The sequence below is a fragment of the Salarias fasciatus genome, chromosome 5, assembly GCF_902148845.1.
Source record: "Salarias fasciatus chromosome 5, fSalaFa1.1, whole genome shotgun sequence".
Classification (NCBI taxonomy): Eukaryota; Metazoa; Chordata; class Actinopteri; order Blenniiformes; family Blenniidae; genus Salarias; species Salarias fasciatus.
In genome coordinates this window covers 35,593,928-35,613,767 of record NC_043749.1, presented here as the reverse complement: position 1 = coordinate 35,613,767, position 19,840 = coordinate 35,593,928, and the positions used below count along the sequence as shown (strand labels likewise).

At 48.1% G+C, this 19,840-nt stretch overlaps 1 protein-coding gene across 3 annotated transcripts in view; it reads left to right on the top strand.

The window, feature by feature from the left end:
- Positions 1-19,840, top strand: part of fhit (fragile histidine triad diadenosine triphosphatase) — a 284,494-nt gene that overhangs the window by 210,619 nt on the left and 54,035 nt on the right. For all 3 annotated transcript variants that reach the window (XR_003931493.1, XM_030091933.1, XM_030091934.1), the window contains exons 5-6: positions 191-220; positions 17,183-17,251. Coding sequence is in view for 2 of the 3 variants with exons in the window: in XM_030091933.1 (XP_029947793.1) it covers positions 191-220; positions 17,183-17,251 (99 nt within the window). In the remaining variant the exon portion in view is untranslated. The remainder of the gene's footprint in view (positions 1-190; positions 221-17,182; positions 17,252-19,840) is intronic.

Sequence of the window (19,840 nt, the reverse complement as noted above, 5' to 3'; positions counted from 1 at the left end):
TAAATGTCATCTGAAAGATGACAGTGAAGTGAATGTGGGATATTTCATTTCTTTTTTTTTTCCTTTTTTTAAGGAATTGAGAATTGAGGTGCTGTAGCTCATCTGAAATTAAAATCTTTCTATAAATAATTAATGTAAATAATTCAGAATTCCCAGCACTTTTCTAATTACCTCTCTCTGTTCCCACCAGGATGGCCCTGAAGCCGGACAAACCGTGAAGGTGAGAGCTTAATAATTTACTGCCTTTAAATATGTCATGAGGCCTCGGCAATAGTTATACACTATTAAATAATCATCGTATTTCATTCGTAGTGCTAAACTCTGGGATGGGATGAATTATTTAGAGATGTATTCTAAAAGGTTTAAATCATTTTTGGTTTACTTGAAGGCTGTATGGAATGATTCATGCAGCCGACTGGGGCGAGCCACCGGGGTCCGTCCGGGTTAAACCGAGGAGACGCCGTCATTACAGCCACCGAGAGCCGGACTCGAGTCCAGATACACTGCTGCACTGTAGCGCTCTGACTCATCATCGGTCAGGGTGTCTCTGAACTCCAACAGAAACTGGTTGTTATATAAACTGCATTTATCCTGCAGCTCTGTAGCAACATGTGGCTCTACAGCTGCTCTATAGTGACTCTACATCTTCTACAGGGATTGGAGGGTTGGGGGGTTGTGGGGGCGGGGGGGTTCAGCACAAGAACCTTTCCTGGGTTCTCCAGAAGGGAATCGCTAGCATGTGGCCCTCCTGAAGAATTCTCTGTAGTTTCCGTCAGATCAGAGGGAGGGCGACAAGGCATAACAGAGACCATCTGGCCATCACGTCTTGGCCCACAGACTGGTGGTTCCCATCAGGGAAAACCAAGTGGACAGTGGGCCCGCTCCTCTGAACTGACCCCCGCACTGCTGAAAAGACCCCGAACTGTGTGCACCACAACTGGATCTGCCAGGAGAGTGGTGGATCCACCACTCTCCTGGCGGAGGAGTCTGACAGAAGAGGCAGTGCGTTAGTGGACTCAGGCTCCTGGAAGATACATGACCAGCAGGCCACCAGACCAGTCGCAGCCCACGTGAGAAGCAGCTGGGAGGCCTGTAACATCCGGGCAGACCTGGTGCCGCCCTGGTGGTTGATGTGGAAGACGGCTGAGGTGTTGTCTGACCGAAGGAGTACTTGCCTTCCTCTCAGATATGGCCAAAGAAAGTTTAAGGGCTAGGTGTTCTTCTCGCTGTTAGCTGAGCTGCCCTGCACAGACCACTGTCCCCAAACTGCCCTGTCTGACCAGACAGCCACACCTCCAGAGACTGGCATCCGCGGTGACAGTTTCTTGACTGACCGGGACCACACTCAATGGGACGCCCTCGAAAGGAAGTCTTGTCCTTCCATGAGCCAGGGTTTGGAGGTACTGCTGCGACACCCTGAGCTTCAAGTCAGCAGAACATGTTCAACCACCTCTTCAGGGGCGCAATGACAGCAGGCTTCAGTCTCATAGGGGCCCCAGAGGGGTGCTGACAGGACCCACAGTTCGGGGTCCTTGAGCCCCAGAATGCCCTGGGAGAGGGAGGGGGAGAGATAATCAATGATTAGACACAGATGATCGCAGTCATCTCTCACCGAGCTCTTCTTCCTGCAGTCACCTCGAAAATCTCTCTCCACCTTACATCCAAACTCAACCTAGCATGGCAGCCATACACCCCCACTGGAAGACTCGGGCTGGGGGACCATCCGGCCTCGCTGACTACCCTCCTCCCTTGCCGTTGAGGTGGACCGCTGCTGCGGTCGAAGTGGGCCCTCCTGGAGAAGCTGTGACTGGCCCTCTATATCAAACACTGTAACTGTAAATTGAACTGTGTTTTGGCCTTTCCTGGGCGATACCTGTTTCAAGCTGGGGTCTTTTACCAGAAGCTTGGGAGCTTGAGGGTTCTGTGCAGGATCTTAAATTTTCCTAGCACTGCCCCCCTCTTAGCAGAGATCACAAATGTTGTTCTTGGTCTTTCCTGGAGCCATGCATCCAGCTGGGGGGTTCCTGCCCCTAGTCCCCCATCACTACTGGACCACTGCTGCCTTCCAGCTGCTCTTTCAGTCCTTGGTGTTTCTCCAGCTGTTCCTGTTCCTCCTCCCTGATGTTCTGTCACTGGGATTGATACACCCTCACTACTGCTCTCTTCTCCTGGTTCTCCTGGTTCTCAGGAGCTTGATGTCGTCCATGTAGAGGAGTGACTGATGATTGTTCCACTGCAGAATCGGTACCCGGATCCACTCCTGGTGCTGGTCTGGCTGAGGGGGTTCAGGTCTCTGCAGGACAACAGGGGGGACAGGGCGTCTACTTGGCATCTGCTACATTTGATCCTCTCCTCTGCTCTGGCTTCCAGTCAGCTTCCAGAGTTGACTTCATAGCCTGATTGAGTTTCCCAGGAAGGTTCTCAGTTCCCTGTTGATGTTGTTCAGTTTCAGGTATTCCAGGATCCATGTGAGCAGCATGGAGTCAGAGGATTTCTGGTAATCAGTCCAGGCAGAGCTCTGGTTGGTGGTTCTGCTCTTACAGTGTTGTTCAGTCGCCCTGTGGACCAGTAACTGGTTCCTGGCTCCTCTGCTGTTCTTGCCGGTTCCTTTCTGGGCTCTGCTCAGGTGTTGTTCCATGTTCCTGTTCATCTTAGCCGCTATGATACCAGACCGGAGCTTCCATGTAGCTGAGCAGGTTCTAGGCCGGTAGCTGGACGGTATTGTTCCCTTCTGGGGTCCTTCATGATGAGGACTGTGGACCTTGGGTTCCACTGTGGATGGTTCCCTTCTCTCAGCAGCTGGGTCATTTTGACTGCCAGGTGTTCATGGAGAGCATACAGCTTGCTGTACTTCTTGGGCCATTCCTTCTTAAGCTTCACACCCCTGTTCAGTTCAGTGATCAACATTCAACGTTCAGAGAACCCTGGTGGGAGCCTGCAGGGCAAAGCGTTCATATGAAATCAAGCATCAGTGTCGTCAGATAATTAGTATCTGCTCCACAATTCTAAACCTCTGTTTATGTTTTATTTGCTTTCCAGTAGATGGAGCAGTTCTGCTGTTTGACGGCTGTTTAGCGGAGTGAAGCGTTACCAGTGACGTCGCTTTCACAACACGGAATCTTTACAGTTTTCATTTGGAAACACTCAAAACTAACAGCTGGTTCTTCCTGGTCTGCTTGTTTGGTGCACAGCAGGAATTTTCTTGGGTACTGTTCATACTGATGCAGTTCAAGTACATCTTGTGTTCCAATGAAGAGTTAAGTTCTCTGTGTACAGCTGTTATTATCTCTGCCTGTTATATTTTCCTACTCGACCGTCTGCTGAATAATGCTGGTAATGAAGTTAGCCTTCAGTTAACATGGCAAAAGTCCGTCTGTCCAGTGAAGATGTGTCTGAGCCACTTACCTCCCTCTTCTTAGAAAAAGCAATCTTCAGAGTGTGTGCCCTCAGGGAATCGTGTCTTTTTAAAAGATCCTTATTTTTTCCATTTCCACAACACCTCCCATTTCTCATCTACAGATTGTTTGAGATGAAATGGCTTTCATCCACCAATACAAACAAGGTCAAAGAGTAATACATTTCTGCTTTCAGTTCAGTTAGATTCACACCAGCCGCATTATCAGAATATCAGCAACTGTGAAATATTCCAGCGGACCTTCAGCGGCGGGCCTTCCAGCAGAGAGGCTCACTGGAATGCTGTGAATCAACGGCAGTAATGAAGGAGCTGTTGTTTCCCACAGATCCTTAACTCACACAAATAATCTACATATTTTATCCAATAATTTTAACACAAAGCAACTCTCCATGTGGAGGGCTGTCCGCTCTTTTTATGAAAACAGATTATCTAAGCACATATAGCTCACCTGCTCCCGGAGCAGCGCTCCCCCATCTATCAGCCAGGTTATTGCAATCAGGCGGCTGCACGCCAGCAATAAAAATGGTTCTTTGATTGAATAAGAGCGAGGCAGGCTATAAGAGAGAGGCAAATGCACTCTTATAAACTTACTGCCTGCAGTTGCCCAGGCGCAAGACAAATCTCTGTGTTTTGAATGATGGAGCTGAATCTCATTTTTGTCTCATGGAAAATACGAAGTGATTACAGTGATTTATCATGTGTTTGCCCACGTATAGATTCCCACTGTTTACTGAGCAAGCTTGGCCCTTCGGTGTGATATTTTATAGGTGAAAATCATTAGCCGTAATATTCATGAGGTAGACGATACGAGACGAACCTACAGGAAAGTCTTTTCCCAGCAGGGACTGTGGGACATGAGGGACACAGGAAGACGATGACAGAGACGTCAGGACTTGACACAAGACGTAGTTTGTGGGTGTTTAATGGAAGGCTGGTCTTTTTGGCTGTTCCTCATTGTAAATTTGATCATTTCTTGTTCTACATACGTATATATTGTTTCCATATGAGAAGACCTGCCAGACATTCTCCAGATGCCACTCTGCTGCCACCGCAGAGCCCCCCAGTAAACTTGGACTGCAGTACAGCTCTGAAGGTTGTGGTTGTTTCTGGAGGCGTGGCCTCCAGTGGACCACCTGCATCTGACAGCCTTTTCCTTCTTGGACTTTTGATAAACCAGACAACGAGAGGACCACCAGCCCACAACATCTGCAGGTTTGGAGATCCTCTGGCTCCGAGCTCTCACCCCCAGTGTGTGGTAAATCACTCCAGTATCTATCCCATCAGCATCACCAATCATCGATGCTCTCCCTGGAATCAATAAAGCGCTCCTTGATACTTTACAACGCTTCCACTGTGTAGCTGTGTGAGATGTGTTTGTAGGCAGCAGGTGTGTCAGCTTTATGAAGAGACAGTGGAGGCACTGCCTTTGGCTCCTGGTGTGGTTTGCTGTTGGCTTCTCACATTCAGAACAGACTGGGCTTTCTCTGAATCAGTCGGTGGAAACAGTGGACAAAAAGAAGGAGGCACTCAGAGAGTGATGAGCTGATGAGAAGCAAAGCACTTCTCCTTTTTCCAATGCCTATCAGCATCCCATCATTTTTCGGTCAGAATATATCCAGTACTTTATCAATTCACCAGCTCTCCAGGGGAGCTGACTGCACTTGTGAGACCGTCTGCTGGTTCCGTGGTTCCTGGGTCCTCCTGGGGCCGGACAGAGCTCGGCCTCCTGTGGCTGAAACGTGTCAGCAGGTCCTGTACGGTGAAGGGATTGATGCTCTGGACCAGCCTGCCGGTTCTCCAGACCCGAACCCAGTCCAGAACATCTGGGACATCAGGTCTCACCAACAGACTGTCCAGGAGCTGACTGGTGCTTCAATCCAGGTCTGGAGGAGAACCCCAGGAGAACCTCAGGAGAGCCTCCTCCTCCTCAGGAGCTGGCCAGGTGTTGTCGTCAGACAGATGAAGATGATCAGCCTGGAATGTGACTTTTATTTAAAAAAAATTCCCACTGAAGTGGACCAGCCTGCAATGAGACTGTAATGTTTTACTGAGTATGAATCTAAATCCAGACCTGATCACTTTCATGTTGTTTTGCTCTCAAAACAATCTGTTGTGTAGTGAATAAAGATCTTCTCTACGATAAGTGGTCAGTTGAATAATAATAATTATTAGAAATTATTAGGAATAATAATTAGATGAATAACAGATATACACTAACAGATATAAATCAAATATAATTTACATATACAGTTGAGACAGATAGCCTTGATGGCTCCATGAAGACGTTTTTATTCATTCTTTCTCCTCCCAGGAAACAGCCAGGTCTCCTCCACAGTAATCAAATCACTGTATGGAGGTCATGTTATGTGAATTTTACTCCTCAATTTTCAGATTCTGCCGCCAAACGATGACTACCCGCCCTACTTAACCTCTGATTGGCTCTGACCGGAAGACAGTGGACGTTTAGAGCAACCAATCACAAAGGAGGAGTTGAGTGGCGTCAACTCAAAGCCCGCCCCCTGAGTGCCAAAAGGCAACACCACCGCGAGCAGACAGCTCAGACATGTCACCGCGCGAGCAGAAAGTGACCACGCGCACGCGGCGAGGCATCGCGAGTGCACAGAGAGTGGTTTAACTGTGCGATTATGATTTTTTTGCGAGTGGAATTTTGTCACTAAAATGACGCCATATTCAGGGCTCTTCTTTATCAGTGGTTTCTAATGCCAGAGTTGGAACTGTTTGAAGTTGTGTGAGGAAACGATAAATAACAGTCTGTCAATGTAAATGTCATTAGGACAGAAGTCCAGAGTCAGCTGTAACCTGGTTATTGGGTCTGATGTTTCTTTCATAGCATCTTTGTGTTGGGTGTTCTTTCTTTGATGAGACAGTGACAGTGACCTTCTTTAAGCTCTTTGTCACACACATTTAGGCCACATGGACCAACACCTCTGAGTCTTCACGGTCCTGTAGTCCGGCCTCCTGTCAGTCTGGCAGCAGGTTCCCAGGTTCGGAGGCATAATGAGCAGTTTGTCAGATGATGATATTTTTTCCGCCAACAGCAGTGAACAGGTTCCCACCCTCCCTTCCATACATGGAGGATGTCTGAAGTCTTTCTTGAGCGGCTCAACTTTGATATAAAGAGTGAAAAAACAAGAGAGCTGTGTCTGAAGCAGTGTTTGAGCTGGGCTATCAACCCTGGAACATGGACAGTCAATGCTGTTTCTACATGAGGGAGACATGGGGCGTGGCTCAGAGATGACTTCTTCCTCTTCATGAGACTTTTTTCTATTTTTCTTTTTGCCACACATCAGCAGTGTTTCCTCACTCCTCTTCCGTGACCGCCTGGGCTGCTGGATATTGGCAGGAACTGCAACCTGCTGGTCCAGAGCATCCCAAACATGCTGATGGCTGACATGTCCTCTGAGACTGCTGGACACGCAATGAGGACGACCAGAATCCTCTGACTGTCTGAGCAGGAGCTCTTCCATCCAGGAGGTCCTGGACCAGATGTGGAGGTCCTGGACCACATGTGGAGGTCCTGGACCAGATGTGGAGGTCCTGCACCACATGTGGAGGTCCTGGACCACATGTGGAGGTCCTGCACCAGATGTGGAGGTCCTGGACCACATGTGGAGGTCCTGGACCAGATGTGGAGGTCCTGGACCAGATGTGGAGGTCCTGGACTGCTGTGGCCTGCGGGTTGTGCGGCTGGCTGGATGAACTGTAAAATTGTCTTTTACACCTTTGGAGATGGGTTCTGGTCAGGACCTGGATTTGCCATCTACAGGGAACAGGTCTTTTGGACCAACTTGTCGCTGTGTGATAAAACTGCTCATTTCAGAGTGTTTCAGCTCGCTGAGGCAGCCTGAGGCTGACCTGGACTCTTCCTGCGGTCTCCATGAGCGGTGACAACGATGGCACAGCCGCCAGCCGCCAGCCGCCAGCTGCTACCTGCTAGCTGCTACCTGCTAGCTGCTAGCTGCTAGCTGTCGCGAGCGTCTCTTCGGACGATCGCTGGTACAAACCAGGAGCCGCTTCACACACACTGGTTGTTCTGTTGACTGGATTTTCAAGCTGCATCACAGAGAATGGAGTCTCCAGGCTCCGCCTACATTCCAACCCTGTGGTGGAGACGCCACACACATTTCAGAAATGTAGACACATTTGTGAACAACATTTGAGGGAAACAGGTGTTTTGTGTCCACAGAAAAATTCGCTGATCTCTGAGTTCAGCTCATGTGAGCAAAAACAAGATTTAGGCTTTATATTTCTGTTCAGTCGACGTTAATGTGGCAGTTCGTATTTCCATCGTAAGTGAAGTAAATGGGTTTAGTTTCAGAATGAGGGGTCTGTGGACGTCTCAGTTGTCCTGGATCTCTTCAGAATATGACCTTTCACAGTGAGGACATGTCAAACATCTCAGCATCTTCGGAGCCTCACTTCTACATGACGCCTGAGGTTCCTGTGTTCCATGAAAAAGCAGGATTGAGCTTGTAGACCGGCTCGTCCTGTGTGTTGTATCGGTCCTCTTCACCGGCGTTCCCTTCCTCAGCTCGATGGGCTGCAGACGTGCTGTCAGGACGCCAGATCACATGAGCAGACGACATAAGGCCGTCTGGCTGAACTGACCAAGAGGTTTCATGCTTTTCATTTATAAAACCGTATTTAATTAGCTTTAAGAAATTTCTCCACCGAACTGAGCCATCAGCCGACAGCGTGGTGCTCGGAGCGAGCTGATGGAGGCCGAGAGTCTTTAAAATATGACCCACAAGCAACAGGGTCAACGAGTGCACACATTAAAGCGGAGTGGAGGATATGAAGTGCAGGGCTGAGTATCAGACCGCATGGCTGAAGTCTGCTGCCAGGCCCGAGCAGCAGCGCAACATTCAAACTCTGGTCTGAAGACACACTGCTGCACCTCCGGTCCAGCCGGAGGAAACAGGGACCGGCAAACCTGGTGCTCAGGACCGGTGCCCGTTTCCTCAGCTGATCGGAGCGTCCGGCCTCTCCAGCCTCTCTGCTGTGTGGAGTGATTTCACCGTCAGGCAGGAGCGGACCCGGCGCCAGGGGGGGACTGCCTCGCCCCCTCAGTCAAAATATAGTATTTCATTTAAAAAAAAGTTTTCAGACTATTATGTGCTTGAAAAACAACAGCAAACTCCGCTGGCTTGCTCAAGTCAATATGAAGTGTTGTGCTATTCAAAATTAAAAAAAAAAGAGGAGACTCCAGCTCTTCTAAAGGTGTGAGCTGGTTAATTTAACATTTGTTTTGTTACTGTTTGTGCTTTTTAGCAATGTGGTTAAAGCTCGGGTTGGCGATCTGAATGAGATACATTTTTTTAAATACTGGTTAAAATGGTCTTTATGACCCGATGGGAAGCAATTCATAGTGTGTTTTTCAAGTAGAGCGGAAAATATCCGCTATCTACAGCCGGAGTAAAACGGTAAAAACAGCAAAAAATTGTCTTGAAGGGACACCTTTTTTTAAACCAATCAAATCCCTTCGCCGTTCGACCTGCCCCCTGCGCGTACATGTCAGTGGCGTGCACTGACCCTGGTTCATTTCCCGCGTAGAAGGACGGAGCGTCGGTGCAGAATGACAGAGAAGAATGTTTGAGGGTTTACTTACCGTTGAGTGCGCCATAACTTGGCGTAGTGCAAATAAAGAAAAATTAAGAAACGAAGCGCTGAGGACAGGTTACGCCAGGAACACACTGGACGCGGAAGCGCCGTGCGCGCCGCTAACGTCTCTGTGTCTGCGCTCCCAACGGGAGCTCCTCCAATGGGGCAGGAGCTGGGTGGGAGCTGGGCGGAGCCTTGGGGAGATGCTACATTCATGCTACATGCTCTGTGGTCTCTGTTTTTGTTTTGCTCCGTTACTTTTTCGCCAACTAAAGGCGACATTGACTGGGAAGCCAGAGCAGCGCGCAAACATTAAATTCTGCTTTTTGCTGTAAAAACAGCAGCAGAAACACTCAGCTTGTTGCAGCAAGCCTACAGGATGCTGCTCTGGGGAAGACTCAGGTCCAGGAGTGGTCCGGGGGTCTGAGAAGGGCCAGATGTCGGCGTGTCAGGTCCGCTCAGCGTGAAAACAATGCTGAGCTGCTTCTTGGCTGTCCAGGGTCTCGTCCACAGCGAGTCCGTCCCTCCAGGTCAGACTGTAAACCAGGACTACTACAGGAAGTCCTCAGACGCTCCGTGAGGATGTGAGGAGGAAGCAGAGCGTCGTGGCGGAGTGGAGCCGGTTGATCCACCACCACAGAGCGCCAGCGGACACGGCGCTGCGCCTCACGCAGTTTCTGGAGGAGAATGAGATGAATCTCCTCTCCCATCCGCCTGATTCTCCAGATGAAGCCTCCAGGGACTTTTTCTTGTTCCCCAGGTTGAAGAAGCAGCTGAAGGGACAGCGGTTTGCAGATGTGGAGGAGGTGACGGAAAAATCGCAGCCGGCCCAGAATGGCACAATTACGCACAGGTCTGACGACGCATTGGTGAAGTGGGAGACACGGCTGGAGCGCTGCATTAATGCAGATGGAGGTTATTTTGAAGGCGACAGTGATGTTTTATTTTGAAATGTCAGAAATAAAAAGTTACAGTCAACTTCCGGATTCTTTTGGGTCCACCCTCGTACAAACAGGCCCCCAACACCTGCAGCACTTTGAAACTTTATTGTAATGGTGGTTAAGCAGCATTCACCAGGACAAATTAAGAGCTTTTTAACATGTGCTTTAACCAGCAGGAGGTCTGTCTGGTAGAGAATGGAAGCGGTGAGCTGGAAACAGTCCTCTGGTCTGTGATACGCTGATCCTCTGAAGGTGGGCAGCTTCAGCTCTGAGCTTCTGGACGATGAAGTCTGGAATTATAACACCAAGTTGCTCTTGTATTTCAGATGCTAGTGTGCTGCTGCTGAGGCTTGTTGACCAACGTCAAACACTGTTAAAGCTGTGGTCCTTTTTTTTCTCAAACCACAGCAGTGTCATAGAGCTTCAGTTATTTTGTCAGCTATTTTATTTCTTCCTTTGGGGGAGCAAAATATTTGGTGCGAGGTGACTGTGGTATTTTTAGATGTCTGTATTCAGAAAATTATCAAAGAGCTTTTACTTGAATTTAGGGTGAAATGCAGCTGTAGCAGTGGGCTGTATCCTGTCCCCATCTGTCCTCACCTGTCCAGGCGTCTCCGTCCTCTGCCATAGTAACCTGGGATTGGCTCCAGCGCCCTGCGGCCCTGTACAGGACCAGCTGGTATCAAACACCAACCTCCACTGCTTACATATGAATGCAATGCCGAGGTGCAGAAAAGCTGTAATTCTGGGGAAATTCCAGCAGGGGGTGATGATGTTGGTTTTGAAAAGAGTCTGAACCCATTAGAACCCATTACAACCCATTACAACCCATTACAACCCATTGGAACCCATTAGAACCCATTACAACCCATTAGAACCCATTACAACCCATTGGAACCCATTAGAACCCATTGGAACCCATTAGAACCCATTGGAACCCATTAGAACCCATTGGAACCCATTAGAACCCATTAAAACCCATTGGAACCCATTAGAACCCATTAGAACCCATTACAACCCATTGGAACCCATTAGAACCCATTGGAACCCATTAGAACCCATTGGAACCCATTAGAATCCATTACAACCCATTAGAACCCATTAAAACCAATTGGAACCCATTAGAACCCATTGGAACCCATTAGAACCCATTGGAACCCATTAGAACCTATTAGAACCCATTGGAACCCATTAGAACCCATTGGAACCCATTAGAACCCATTACAACCCATTGGAACCCATTACAACCCATTACAACCCATTGGAACCCATTAGAACCCATTAGAACCCATTGGAACCCATTAGAACCCATTGGAACCCATTGGAACCCATTGGAACCCATTAGAACCCATTGGAACCCATTAGAACCCATTGGAACCCATTAGAATCCATTACAACCCATTAGAACCCATTAAAACCAATTGGAACCCATTAGAACCCATTGGAACCCATTAGAACCCATTGGAACCCATTAGAACCTATTAGAACCCATTGGAACCCATTAGAACCCATTAGAACCCATTAGAACCCATTAGAACCCATTGGAACCCATTAGAACCCATTAGAACCCATTGGAACCCATTAGAACCCATTGGAACCCATTAGAACCCATTAGAACCCATTAGAACCTATTGGAACCCATTAGAACCCATTAGAACCCATTGGAACCCATTGGAACCCATTGGAACCCATTAGAACCCATTGGAACCCATTACAACCCATTACAACCCATTGGAACCCATTACAACCCATTACAACCCATTGGAACCCATTAGAACCCATTACAACCCATTGGAACCCATTAGAACCCATTGGAACCCATTGGAACCCATTAGAACCCATTGGAACCCATTGGAACCCATTGGAACCAATTGGAACCCATTAGAACCCATTGGAACCCATTAGAACCCATTGGAACCCATTGGAACCCATTGGAACCCATTCACAAATGGTGAATTTCAGAGTGTAAATCAACATATTAAATCTTGGTTCCAGAACCGGTTCTGGTCTCTGTCACTAGTTTCTGGACCAGACTCTGATTTTCATATCAGTCTGTTGATTTTATTTTAGGAGTTAAAGTTTTGCATAAACCAGCCAATCACAGCTCGTCCTCTGTCCACGTGATGCGGTCATGTGACATGTGACCATCTTTTATGTCCATGGTGGTTTAGCAGACGATGGACGGTTTTGTCTTCAGATGTGTTTGGAATGTGATTCGGTTTGGTTTTTAGGTTTTGCTCACTTTGCTTTTTATTTTTCCAGACTTAAATGTTAAATTCCGTCCTATAACAGTTCAGAGTTGGGAACTTAGAGGCCAAGCTGAAATCTGTCCAGGTTTGTGTGTTCAGTTGTTGCATTTGGACTGGGACGGGGACATGTCCCGTCCTCCTCCCCGCTGACATGTGACCACAGCTCAACATTAGACTTCTGCACCTCAAATCTCTGTGGAATGGGAGTTTTGATACCTGCCTGGAGTCGTGGTCCTCCTGAGGAGAAGACGCTGACAGCTGCTCATCCTGATTAATTTCCCAGCAGAATTGAAAAGGAGAATTAGAGAGAAGTCGGGGAAACCTGAACCTGTCGAAACCAAACGTATCCTCTTGTGATTTAACCAGGAAAGTCACTTTGCTTTAAGTTGCTGTGGGTGAAAGTTTGACGGTCCCTGTCAACGAAGGACTTTGATCAAGTAGACTTTCATTCTCGGGTTCCATTAACGAGCCTCAGACTGTTTGTGGTACAGCTTCCTGCCCGTCAGCCTGACTTCCACCCGAGTCAATCTAATTGATACGACAGCTGTTTTCTCTTTTTTCTATCTCACTGATTTCCACGCTTACCGATTAATTACGAAGCATCTGGGTTGATTATTTGGGAGAGCGGTCTGCGCCCTGAGCCCTGGTTAGGCCGATTTCCTGGGACGCCCGGTGTCTGTAGAGGCGAGCGTTCTCTTCAGGCGGCGGTTGTTGGCGGCCGTGGCCCCGCATGTTTTCCATGTCTCCCTGCTTCCACACACCACCAGTAGGGTAACCGCCTCCCGTCCCACGAGGGTCCAAACCAGCTCACGGTCCCTGTTACCATGGCAACGGGTTCTCCTCTCCTGTCCCACACTAAGTTTCTCACACACTCCACACTTTAATCCTCTCCTATCGATTCCATCATCTACTCTATCCTTTTTGGGCTTTTATTTTTACAGGTGCAGTAAGTTAGAAATTTACTATAAGAGCAATAAAAATCCTTCCCATGTTTCAACCGTCGTTCATTCCCTGTAAACAATCTGTCGTCAGCATCAAAGCAGCATGTGCCTGAAAGAAGTCACATGACCAGCCAGACGACTGAAGAGACTGACGGAAATCTGAGGACTGACAGATTCACATTCCTCTCATTTATTAGGAAACAATGAATTATTGTTCATATTTTATTAACTCACCTAAAAGACAGCAGTTGTGCCACATCTGGTCCAAAATGAATTTGTTGTGAAGCTCTTCAAAACTAATGTGGAGTTATGAGAGAAGGAAGCCAAAGCTGTTTTTGTTTTTTTTTTTTTATCAGCGGAGAACATATTGTTATTTACAGCAACTGTTCAACTGGAGAGCCGGCAGGGGGAGGGAGCTGCTCTCACACAGGTGTGTCTCACAGAGATACACACACACACACACACATGCACACACAGAGCTGTGGCTGTCTGGGTAAACCCTATTCAGGGGTTTTTAATGCCTTGCTTGAGGGCATGGGACAAGAGATGAAAGAGGGGGCTCTCCTCCCACACCGTGAGGCAGCTCTTCTTTAATATTTACAGTGCTGTTCCGTCTGTTCGGCTTCAGTTCGGACTCCAGCAGAGAGCTCCTGCTCAGCGTGTCACTGAGGGGGGTTCGGTGAGTCGGTCCCAGAGTCGCGGTCCTTTCTTCAGACTGCTATCAGACCGGGAAGAACTGGTTCACACGGGAAAACAGCTGGACCTGAAGACTGAGGCGCTGCATTCAACCAGGACTTGACTGACTCCTGTACATTCTGCTGTGAAACGGAAACGAACAGACAGCTTCTATTTCCTGGATGAGTCCGAGTGGGACTGGTCTGACCCACCACTGACCTTTGACCTTTCACCTGGACCTTGCTGCTGGAAGCTGATCATCCTTCACTGACGTCAAACATGCATTTGTTCATTTTCTGCTTCGAACCTCTCAGCAGACTGACGGTGTGTTTGCCAGCAGGTCCACAGACTCCTGCAGCTGTTCATATTCATTACAGTGCAGGAGTCACCACACAGGTTAGCCATCCCACTGACTGCATCCTGCACAGTGTGTGTCTGTTAATGAACAAACCACCACAGCGCGTGTGTGTGTGTGTGTGTGTGTGTGTGTGTGTGTGTGTGTGTAGCCATGATCCTTAATGTAATGTGTCCTTCGCTTTGTGTGTGGGCCCAGAACCTGCCACAAACATACACCCACACAGCGTCACGCCACTTTAGTTCCCATACCACCCTACACACACACACACACACACACACACACACACACACACACACACACACACACACACACACACACACACACACACACACACACACACACACACACACGCTGTGCAGTGTCCAGCGGCCACTGCCTCGTTCGCTCAGCGCTCATTTAGGAAGTGTTGGTGATAAATCGCTCTCCCGCCATGATGGGTTATTTTTTTCTGCCTCAGAAGTTTTCCTCAAGGTGGGCAAATTTAATAATGCAGACATTATGCAAATGGCCTCATTAAATAGAAAACACAGAGAGCGGGAAGCAGGCGCCTCCAAACATGCGATCTTGTTTGTAGCATTTACAAACAGTGGTTCAGCCTGCCTCCACAGTTTATCACGGTGTGGTAATGAAAAACGAATGAAAACCACAACATCAGGTTATTAAGCCCTGATGATACATGCAGAGAAACAGACACACACCGCACAATGCACAGCTCTGAGTGATGTGAGTGAAATGAATCACATGGCTGGGTCCTGAAACACATCTACATCTTTTAAACCCTCGAAGCAAACACACACTCTGGCACCTCCACCCTGGAAACAGCGAATTCATATTTTTTATCTGATGGGACCATTAAATGAAATCTGGAGGTTTGTGTGTCGTTCTTCCAGAGGTGGTGAGGTCCAATCACATTCCTCCACTGATGGCCAAACCTCCACACTGCTGCAGTGGCCCGTCCGGTTTCTGTAGATGAGGTTTCTCTGTCCTCTGGACTGTCGATGTTTACCTGATCCACACCTGTAGTTCCAGGTGTCTGCGGTTTCCATCCCAGGGACTGCAGGACCCAACATGTCCTCTGCAGGGTGTCTTCCTGTCTTTACATTGTCTTGTATTTACTCTGGACATTTTTCTTTCCACATCATTTCTGAGTTTGAGGGGTTTAATGTCTTCAATTTTTCCATGAACTGTTGGTTTCTGACAGGTAAATGACTCTATTAACCAATTTATCTAATACATTCAGACGTTTCAGGACTCTGAAGAAACACGTCAGGCTGTCAGTCATCGGACATCGTAGCTTTTCAGCCACTGGAGACCAAATTTGTTCTGATACATCTGAAGGCATTAGTGTAGTCATGTCATAAAAGCTTTGTGGGGTTCGATGTGTTCTGCGTTCTCCACAAAGTTTTTCCAGGAGTCTGGAACTTTAGAAGGCAGCGCTTTGGGATGACAGGAGTGTTACCCAGCATGCACGGATGGAGCGGTGGATGCAGGGCCTGTCCATCCATCGGCCTCACCGTGAAGGGAGCCTGTTCATCGTTGTTATTTTACTGTCATACAGTCGCTCACAGTTTTGGTGGAAAGACTTAAATCTACTATCACTGTGCAGACTGCAGGTGAAGGATGTCAGACGGGAGGCTTGTCGGGAGACTCCACTCCAGACCCGGCTCACTGCATTTCTGTGCTGTGGAGCTGAAGGTCCAGGTCCAGGTCTGGACCCCACATGTTGGTTAGGTAGCTCCAGGACCTTCGGTCATTCTCAGCAGTCAGGACGTACAGGATCTCTGCTGTCTTCGCACTGGGCTTGAACAAACGTTGTTTGGGGGAGGATGAGGAGACAGTAGACTCCGGGACATGAGGGGACAGAGACAAACTCTCCCCTCCTCCACAACACAGCGGCTCTGTATGAACCGTCAGAGAGGTTAACAGGGGCGCCAATCTGACAGTCGGTGCGCGCCGCTTCCCACTTCCGCGTCAGAAGCGGCGCGTCCTGTGAACCAGGCGTTTGTCCCCCCTGTCGACGGGCCTGCCCGACCATGTGAAAGACTCCCCATCTCTCAATGATAAAGAATCCTTTAAAAAATTCCTGGATCCAGACAGTGATCCGGATCATTACCAAAATGTAATCAATTCTAAGTTAGCCCAAGACCCACCTTTCCACAAAGTTTCATTGCAATCCGTCAATTATTTTTTCCGGGATCTTGCTAACAAACCAATCAACCAACCAACAAACTGACATGATTACTTAACCTCCTGGTGGAGGTAATAAATATACTATGTTAATAAATTATTCCCGGCTCGCGCTGCTGCTCTTCCGCCGTTTTGCTGGATATTCGCAATGCATGATGGGTAATATTGAGCCATCTCGGGACCATCGATGCTCACTATACTTTTCAAGATGCATTGTGGGAAATTTCTAGTGCCCTTCTTTTTTGCTATCTGGACATTTGGACAGCCCTACAGATGGCGTCTTCACTATGTAGTGTCCTATGGAGGACACAGTGTGGACATTCGGACACAGCCTTTGTTTTTTCCGGGTGAAACGTCTGTTCTTGTGTCTGCAGACCGTCTGGAGCTCCTGTGCCGCTCGGTGCGCTGGCTGCTCGGTGCGCTGGTTGCTCGGTGCGCTGGCCGTTCGGCAGGGCAGCGTCTTTGGGGACATTAACATATCATCCATGCAGAGCAGCAAATCAAAGTTAGACAGCTATAGACAGCTGTTGGTGACAGCCAGAGGAGGAGGGGGACGGGGGGGACGGCGGGGTGGGGGGGCTGGGGAAGTCAATTAAAGCCTCAAAGCATAAAAATAAGGAGTCTCTGCGGTGCGCAGGTAGCATGCCTGGTGAAATGCACGGTCACCCTCCTGCGGTTTGACACGGCAGTAAGAATTAAAGACTCTCTGTGGAAAGCGCCGTCTTGTCACGGCGTTCCCCAGCGAAGCTCCTCCAGCATCTAAACCCTTTGTGTGTGTGTGTGTGTGTTTGCAGCATGTCCATGTCCACGTGCTGCCCAGGAAGGCGGGGGATTTTGAGCGGAATGACAGCGTCTACGACGAGGTAAGACGGACGGCTCTGGGAGAAGGAAAATCCCCGCCGCTTCACGGCTGTAAATGTATGCAAATGACATTTTGTCACGCCATCAGCAGAAGAGAATGGAGGAGCAGGACGCCTGGCTTCCACCACTCTCACTATCTCATGTCAGGAAGGGTTTCAAGGTACCACATCCATCAAGAGCAGCTCAGCTCCGGGACATGGACTCGTTTCTGAAGACGCTCTTGTACCATGTCAGCAGATTTCATCCAGTGGCTGAGAGGCATTCATAAGTCGCTGGATTCAACACTTTGTAAGCGAGACACCAAATTTGATTCGTGTCAGAGAAAAATGACCTTCTTGAGGTAGTTATAAATTCTGTTCTTTATGGTGACTGAAGAAAGTCAGTGTCAACTTCTACAGGAAACTTCTCCAATATGAAGAATGCTGAAGTGCAAAATGTTGACCTGCGTTCTCATGATACTGTTCTTCCTCTTCTTCCGGCCAGAGCTTTCCCGTCTGCACGTCTTCTTGGCTTTCCCTTCATTTTAGCACGAGCTGCCGATGTTTGACTCGGTTCTTTGAGGCTGATTTCTCGAGCGTCTTTGCTGGCAGTGGAGAGTTTTCATCAGACTAAACTTGCTGAATTTTTTTTTTACATCTAATCTGTCCAATCAAAATTTATTACCTCAGCATTTAATAAGAAACAGCAAGAAGCATGTGTTCCGTCAGGACCCCTGCTGAGAGAGCAGGAAGTGGCCTGTGTTCGGTCAGGACCCCTGCTGAGAGAGCAGGAAGTGGCCTGTGTTCCGTCAGGACCCCTGCTGAGAGAGCAGGAAGTGGCCTGTGTTCCGTCAGAACCCCTGCTGAGAGAGCAGGAAGTGGCCTGTGTTTGGTCAGGACCCCTGCTGAGAGAGCAGGAAGTGGCCTGTGTTCCGTCAGGACCCCTGCTGAGAGAGCAGGAAGTGGCCTGTGTTCCGTCAGGACCCCTGCTGAGAGAGCAGGAAGTGGCCTGTGTTTGGTCAGGACCCCTGCTGAGAGAGCAGGAAGTGGCCTGTGTTTGGTCAGGACCCCTGCTGAGAGAGCAGGAAGTGGCCTGTGTTTGGTCAGGACCACCACGCAGACCCAGTACTGCCCTAAACTAGTTTCTCCAGGAGGACGTGTCCTCGGTGGGTTCAGACTGATGTCTGTTGGAGCTGTCTGTACTCTGTTGGCCTGGAACAACGTTGACTCACTTCCTAATAGAGAAGAATGATCCGTTCAGATGGCAGTTATTGCTCAGGGGAACATGGGAAATGCCAGGTGTTTTCCTTCTGGTTTTTGGATCATGCTTTGGTTGAGTTTGATGATGCTGAGTTTGAGTTTGAGCAATGGTCTGAAATCAGTGCAGAGCAGGGGATTGAGCCTGTGCACATCAGTCCTCAGGACCGGAGTTTAATAACAGACTGAAACCTTCGAGCTCCAGGATGATCCCTGCTTTCAAAGCCATGCGTCTTTCCTGTGTCTCTGGCAGAATTTGCTCCAATGTCTTTCTAAATTTAATTCAAGCACACGGCGGTGAAGAGCGCATTGTCTCACAGGCCAAACTAATCAATCATCTGATTGATTAAAACTGTTTATCAAAACTACTGTTTGTAAACCGCAGCATCCAGAGAGATTCCTGTTGAGATAATCTCTGACTAGCTGAAACATCCAGATGTTTGAATCTCACAGAATACAGACTGTTTTTAATATTTTCACGGTGTTTAGCTCACTTCAACTAATAAAAGCTGTTATTTCCATGTGCCACAGCCTGAAACGCACAATATAAACCTACAAAACTGGGGTATTATGCATAAGAAATATGGAAATCTTTACATTATTTATTTACTTTCAGCACCAGTTTGCAAATGTTAGCAAGCTTACTGAAATGTAAACGTGGAAGACTGATACATTTTACACAGGGAGTTTTGAAAATGTTAAAAAAGTTAAAAAACATCAAAATTAGCTGGAACACGTTAGCAATAATCCAGAAAGAGAAAACGGATGTATTTTGCACAGCAGATGTACTTATTATAAATAAAGTAATGAGCTAATTAACCCTTCATCTGTTCATTTACAATATTGACGTGTTTTACACATAACGTGGACTCAGTGTAAAATAAAGTCATTTTCAGCATCTGCTCCTGAAAGCTAACCAATCACCAAGTAGGGTTTGACACAGTATTTGTGCAGGAGGAGACTCGCTGGCGAACGCCGCCGTCCGCCGCCGCCTCGCTGCTGCACACCATCAACATGTGAATAAATTGGAATGGCGGCGGAGTGGCGCTCCATTTATCTTTAAGTGCTGCACTGCTGTCATTGTTGTGCAGCGTGAGGCGCTGCTGGAATATGAAAACACCATTCACTGCTAATGAACCGATTCACCTGTGGCTCCTAATAACTTTAATTAAACATCTGAGAAATGAGTTTGAACAAATATCAGCAGGCGCTTCAGCCCTCAGGAGCCCGAATCTCCGAACCAATGAACTACAACACTTCAATAAGAAAATAATGAACATGCCTCTCAGGCTGTTTTGAATTTCACTGTGACATTTTGAATTTGTAACAAGAGAGTCTGTGGCAAATGAATATCAA